This window comes from Triturus cristatus, chromosome 6, assembly GCF_964204655.1.
Source record: "Triturus cristatus chromosome 6, aTriCri1.1, whole genome shotgun sequence".
Classification (NCBI taxonomy): Eukaryota; Metazoa; Chordata; class Amphibia; order Caudata; family Salamandridae; genus Triturus; species Triturus cristatus.
In genome coordinates, this window is record NC_140589.1 from 770,765,620 (window position 1) to 770,772,806 (window position 7,187).

At 41.4% G+C, this 7,187-nt stretch overlaps 1 protein-coding gene across 1 annotated transcript in view; it reads left to right on the plus strand.

Moving 5' to 3' along the window:
* LOC146817844 (G protein-coupled receptor family C group 6 member A-like) overlaps positions 1-6,910 on the plus strand; it is a 266,256-nt gene extending 259,346 nt beyond the window's left edge. The window contains exon 6 of the mRNA XM_085611306.1: positions 3,850-6,910. Coding sequence (XP_085467432.1) covers positions 3,850-4,946 — 1,097 coding nt within the window. The 3' untranslated portion in view covers positions 4,947-6,910. The remainder of the gene's footprint in view (positions 1-3,849) is intronic.
* The last annotated feature ends 277 nt before the right edge of the window (positions 6,911-7,187 follow it).

Genomic DNA, 7,187 nt, shown 5'->3' on the forward strand with positions numbered 1-7,187 from the left:
CTTGGCCTCAATGTAATGATGTTGCTCTGGCCGTTCTTGGTTTACAAATGTCTTTCTCATTTAAGAAAAATGTTAGCCTGACTTCTTTATTGCACACTTCTAAAATGTGCCAAGTATTCATGGACAATTAACTATTGAACTCAACAATCATATGTACACTGTTTTACACCACACATATTTCATCTTTATTAGTATAGTGTACTAGAAATGTTCAGATGTACACTGTTTAGCACAACACATGTTTCATCTTTGTTAACCTACTGTTTTAAGAAGTTCAGATGTACACATTTCTGCACCACACATTTTAATCTTTGTTAGTATACTGTTTTAGGAATGTTTAATTGTTGATATTTAAATCTAGCATGGTTACACATTTAGAGTTTGCATATAAAGTTGTTTACAGTTAACATGTTTAGAAATTAACTATAGGTTTAGAATTTGGAATGTTTAGTCACTAGCTTCAGTATCAATATTATAGTTGTAAGTGTGAATTTAGATATACAAGTGTGCATCATGATAATTGATATATGTTTGAATTCAGGATAGATTTCAAGTAACTGCTCACCCATAATCAGTACATATTACATATTGATTATTAATGTCCTACTAATCATACCTTAATTTGTTCAGGACAATTCGTAGACAATATATATTGTTAGGGTAGTACTGAAGGGTGTACTGTCGCTATCCTATATGTGATTTTCTGTTCCTGTGTAGCTGTACTCCGGAACAAATGCCGTGCTGCTGGAAGCAAGACCAATTTGACGCTGATGGGCAGAAATATTCACCCAGAATGAGCACCCATGTGGTGGTACAAGAATAGCCAAATACCTTGTCATCTAATTATTGAAGCGCATGAATGGATGAGCAAGGGTGGATACGAAGGCTGTATTGTGCTTTGCGAAGTTGATATCCTTCTTAATCTAGCATATCCGGAGACCAGTGGCCCCCATTGTCTCCAACTCCTTCACAACTATTCGACACTGTGTGTCCTGGCAACAGGCAATCTCTATATGGCACCTAGGCATTTGGGTCACCCTAAGCCCACCTGGTACCTTAACCTCAGACCTTTAATGCACAAGACAAGGTGGATCTTAAACGTTGATGTTCCCTTCTTTTTAAATGTGATAGGCAGAATTGCGCTTTACAAAATTATGATGCTCCTGAGATATCTCTTCAATTTTCAAAATCTCCAGCTCATTGCGCTAGCGCCATCCTTTCTCAGGCAAAATTCCAGCCTGTGCATGTCTCTTGTCCATTGCCAACACACCCCATACGATGGAGGACTGGAGGTAGCGAATGTCTATCTTTATTATCACACCTCACAGTTGGTCGTGATCATCGATTGGCTCAATGGAAGTTGGTTGGACCCTGCATACCAGGAGGAGCTTATGTCCTTAGGTTGTTTCAGGACCATTTATATGTTTCCCGGCTCCCCCATTTCTGATGATATTCCTGTGGTGACTTGAGTGTTGACTGTGGCCTGAAGGGCTGCATTGTGGTACACCACTTGAGACGCCAAACTCCCGCTTTAAACTCCCTTGTGGTGGGGCACATGGCTGCACGAAGTGGCGACACTGCAGGGTTTTGAGAGTTGGGAGCTTATTGGCATCACACAACTGGGAGATGTATGGGAAGCAACACACTTGTGCTCCTTCTGAGGACTCCAGGACCGTTACACACTTAACTCCCTTCAGTTTTATAGACACCTCCAACTGCGACATGCGCTCCATGTCCACTTGCCACAGGACACACAACTTCCTGAGTTCAGTCCACTTGAAGCCAAACTCCTTATGGCTAAACTGGGCACGGGTGGAATTTCCTAAATTTATTGTGCATTGGTTAACAATGCCCCGGGTATGCTGGAACATCTACGTACACGGTGGGAGGGCTGGTTGGTCCTCTTGATGATGATGACTGGAAGGATGCACAGATGGCACCTCATGTAATTACAATTTCTTCTAGACTCCATCTGATTCAGAAATACTACTTCTACTGTGACTATCTGACCCCGGCCAGGTTCCACAGGGCAGGTCTTCTGGAACGCTTCGATTGTTGACGATGTGCCCAGTTCCCTACAGACTTCTATAGTATGGTGTGGAGGTGGCTGAAGATTCGGTGATACTGGTCTGCTGTGGTGGGCGAATTGACTGAGGTCCTGGGTTGGGAGGTCTCCCTTTCACCACTAGAGCTGCTATTTGTGGTCTTGAAGAGCCTCAGAAACTCAAGGGCAGAATGCACATTTCTGGGAATAGCCACCATGGTGGACAAATGTGATATAACTTTGCGGTGGAAAAATCCCTCTCCCTTTACGTTAGTGCACTATAGACGGGGAAGGGACTGGTGAACCCAGCGGGAGAAGCCTGTATATGAAGATAGAAGGTGTCCCGTGAAGCATGGGAAGATATGGGAGAAATGGTTGGGCCAACTGGAGTAGTTCCCTCCCATTTTTATTTTTGCATATACTGTACCCCAACTTTTGTAACCTGCATGTTCGCTTTCAAGGGATCTATTGTTGTATGTGCTAAGTGTTGCAGTTTATCGATGTTTTCATATGTGCACTCTGAGTATGTTCTCATGCAAAACTTTCTGACATTAATGGCAAATAAGAATACACTTATACCTCCCCACATATGCACACACGGAAGCTGGTAGCTACTCTGTACTTAGCTTGCTACATGTGGGCATTCCTCCTCTGCATGTGCTCGTAGTTCCATACCAACCAGCTTGATGATTCCATCTTCTTTACTTTCCGGCTTGACGATTCGTGACTCTGTGCCTCCTAGATACCACAAACAGTATGTCATAAGGAGCAAGCAGTAGTTACACTATCAATTTGATTTGCTGCACAGTACCCAAAGAGGCTGTCAGAAGCCCCAGCTGCCTTTGTTGACCAGCTTAGTGGTCCACGAAGGCAAGAGCACCAACATTCCACCTTGTGAAGATGGAGGTACAGTCACAAGTGTAAATGAGTGCTAAATATTTAGATTTTCTCTCCCCTGGTTCGAATATTGAAATGGGTACAGTAGTTCATCCAACCCTTGTTATCAGCCATGTCACTGATGAAACTCCTGTTCAAGTCACAGCTATGATGTCATACTTTATGTCACTAGGGATGGCATATATGATGTCTCTACTGAAACCATTGCTAATGTCGTCTATGATAATATATGAAAGATCAGTGCCTATGATCCGGGGAGAGACATAAGGTTGTCCGATTACCTTAACCTGAGAATACTGTAGATTTGATCAATCAAAGAGATATTTTTATGGTAAATTAACTTTCTGAATCACCTAGGTCCATTCACTAGATTATATAGTATGTTCTTTGCATTCCTGGAAGGGCATCTGTGAGTCTGAAAACTAGTGTGCTTTTTTTAGTGTTCTAGCTACAATTGGTTGCTTAAATCCTGCAACTTTCACAGTTATCAAGACAAAAGGAATGATACAGAAGGTTTCTGTCATTTCTCGCCATGCTGCTCTTATTTTCATACTTGAAAAATGAATAAATATATTTTTGCATCTATAGTCGTATTAAATAAATCTCAGCAGCAACAGGGCAGATTTTAGCTCCTCTCAGTTTTTGTGTTGACTTTTATTGGTCTTCTCTCAAGAAGGCAGCAACTGTGGGTACGAGTGCATGCTTCAGTGTAACTCAAATTCTGATCACTTCCTGTGCCTAATGAGATTCTGACACAATTCATGTCCGGTTTTAAGTGTGTTGTGTCACCACTGTATATTGTACGGACATTGCTAAGGCAAGAACACGGCACGTTCATGTACATTGAAGGCAGATAATGTACTTGTGTTCAAAAAGTGCTAATGTTTATATTTTTACTGTTGTTTCAGATATGGGGTTCTGTCTGCCATGTATTAACAGATCCCTTTGGGCACCTGTGAACAGCAGCATGTGTTTTGAAAAGAAGACGGAGTACCTCGACTGGACCGATGGCCTCGCCGTTGTGTTGTTAGGCCTCACCTTACTTGGAGTCATGCTGACTTTCATAATAAGCATCATATTTACAAGGAACCTCAACACTCCTGTTGTGAAGTCCTCTGGAGGCTTGCTTTGCTATGTCATTCTACTCTGCCTTTTCTTCTCCTTCCTGAGCACTTTCTTTTTTGTTGGAAAGCCAACCACCTTCCAGTGCAAGTCCAGGCAACTGTTCTTTGGCCTCAGCTTCACACTGTGTGTTGCCTGCATTTTACTGAAATCCTTAAAGATCTTGCTGGCCTTCAGCTTTGAACCCAAACTGCAAAGCATTCTCAAGTGCCTCTACAAACCTTTCACCATAGTTTCCACCTGTACTGGGGTGCAAGTCATCATTTGCACATGCTGGCTATTATTCCACCCTCCCTTTGTGACTGAGAACTACTCCCTTCCAAAAACCGTCATACTGGAATGCGATGAAGGCTCGAATGTAGCCTTTGGGGTCATGCTCGGCTACATAGCTCTTCTAGCATTTATCTGCTTTATATTTGCCTTCAGGGGTAGAAAATTGCCAGAAAACTACAATGAAGCCAAATTCATCACCTTTGGCCTTCTAATTTACTTTATCGCCTGGATCACCTTCATCCCAGTCTATCTGACCACATTTGGCAAATATTTGCCGGCGGTCGAAATGATTGTCATACTGATATCCAGCTTTGGGATTTTATGCAGCACTTTCTTTCCCAAATGCTACATCATTCTTTATAAGCAAGAATCAAACACTAAGTCTGCCTTCCTGAAAATCCTGTACAAGTACTCATCCAAAAGTGCATGTTGCGTTCCTATCAGTAAAGGTTTTGAGGAACCCAGACTTTCTGTGGGAGACACGTGCAGCAAGCCATCCATTATTTACACCAACAATAATTGCCATTTCGAACAAAAAATGAGAGCGTCAACGATAACCACTAGAAATTGTGAGAGTGTCCCTCAAAGGAAGAGGCTGTGCAGTATTTAACTAGATAATTTGCAAATTATCAATCAAGCCAACCAAAATTAATTTTGGTTCAGTCTGCTTACTCCACTATACACAGCCTCTCTAAATGTAGTTGAGGTGTGAGTCGTCCACGTAACTATTCAGGTTCAATAAAATAAATAGGTCTTTGAAGACTAAATTGCAGTAGGTATGTGAATAGTTAATAATGTACCTCTGTTTGAATCCTATCAGTCTATTGCAACTAGAAGCCCAATAGAAACAATATACCGAAGCCAAGATAGAAACTTAGGAACACAATTTTGGCAGGCTATTTGAACCCAATAAGAATGAACCCTACTCACAGTTTTAATCACTGGCGTCTGGGCCATAGTCTAGAAGACTCCCCTTATCTGAATAGTAGTGAATCCAATTAGAGGGTGAACATCAATGTTCTATTGAGGGAGTAAGCCAGGTAATGCCCTGGTACACCAGATACATTTGTGAAACCTCCTGAGTTGATTAAGAAATCTTATAGGGCGTTAGGATCAAAAAGAGAGTTGGCAGCAGTTAAAAAATTATCATTGTCTTCTGGTCAAAGGCTGCCTCTTCTGCCTTTAAATATGATGTCCAAAGTGGAGCTGCGCTTGACTCTTGTCTAAGGGATATGCTGGAGTGATTATCAAAAAAGAGACAGGAAAGATGCAAAACAATGACCACCTAACTGTGCTTCATGACAACATCTTTAATAAGTATTTGCTGCAACATGAATGCGATAGGGCAGCATTGTAAGATTTGTTGTGCTTGGGTTGACGTTTTTATTCATGGTCCTTGAACTAGCAATAAGGTCCCTTTTAGTGGTAATGTCAGAGAATATTAGGCTAAAAAGTGTGGACTATGGAATCAAATGACTATGTAAAATGAGGAGTAATTAACACTGCCTTGATTCTGTGTTGATGTCTTGCATTGTTGAATGTTTTTGGTTAAAAATGCATATCCATGAGCAGACTAAGTGAGTCACACAAGTGCCATATTTAGAGACCCCCCCCTTCAAGGCAAGGAAGATCTCTGGTCACTCGTGGACTGACAGCGAGAGACTGACAGCGGCTGCTTCATTCAAGTTAATGAAACTTTACTGAGTGGAAGCCATGTTTGATGCTTAACTCGGCAACTTTTGTTTTCCAAGAAAAAAAACTCCCACACAGGAGTTTGTTAATTTTAAAACCAAAAAGCCCTCAGGGAGGTATATCCCTGCATTTGGCAGCCCATTTAGGAACAACTAGTGATGGGCGCCCCACGACCCCTCTTTGACCTGATAGACCGTCAGGGCGACGTATATCCCAGCAGGGCCAGTAGAGGCTCTGCCAGAGATAACACAACACTGTTCCCAACTCTAAATAAAGCAGGATAACCATATGTTTGGCACTGCTGACGTCCCTCCAAATTCGAAGTTAACCCTAAATCAAAGAGTTGTGGTTGTGTTTTGGTTAGAAGATTGAATGTTCGTTCATCGCTACTGTGCTGCTAGCCCAGCAGTACAGGAATATCTCAGAGATCTAGGTAACACAGCAAACAATTTGTGGTTTACAATGCAAAATGCCAATATATGTGCGGTAACATGTGAATGGAATGTTAGGGAGAGAGACATCATTTTAGACTGTGGGAAATTGACATGGGTTTTTTACCTTTAGTATTGGCATCTGTCCAGCCTTATAAAGCCTGAGAAATATGAGTTAAAAAGAATATAATAACTCTATTCGTCCCATCCTTGAAATGTGCAATTAGAAGTTGGCTTGAAGGTACAAGATAAGAATTCGGTGTCATAATATTTACATTTTTGGCTCAGTCCTGCTCTGTCTTTGTAAAGTAATGATATGAATGGCTGTTGATTAACATTGTCTTTAGTTTTTGTATTTTAGACCCGAGTTTTAATTTTGATTGTATTTATTACACTAAATGTTGTGTATACTGGTCTTTATACAGCTTGTAATAAAGAATATGTATACATTAACAGTTCCTTTCAGTGGAGTGAGGAAATGATCGATATACAGAACCGATTGGTCATAGATACATGTGCTGGCAGACTGGTGGTGAGGTTGCAACCAGCTAGATCTTGACAAATCTGTACTCTTGTCAACTGTCTTCACCGTTGTTCTAGTGGTCACTTCAGGCGTGAATCTTTCAATCAACCGCTTTGAATGAACATCCATCTAAATCAAAGCATTCTTCATCCTGTCTTCCAGCATTTGCATTGGCCTGATACAAACTAAGCACACAGTACCCCAT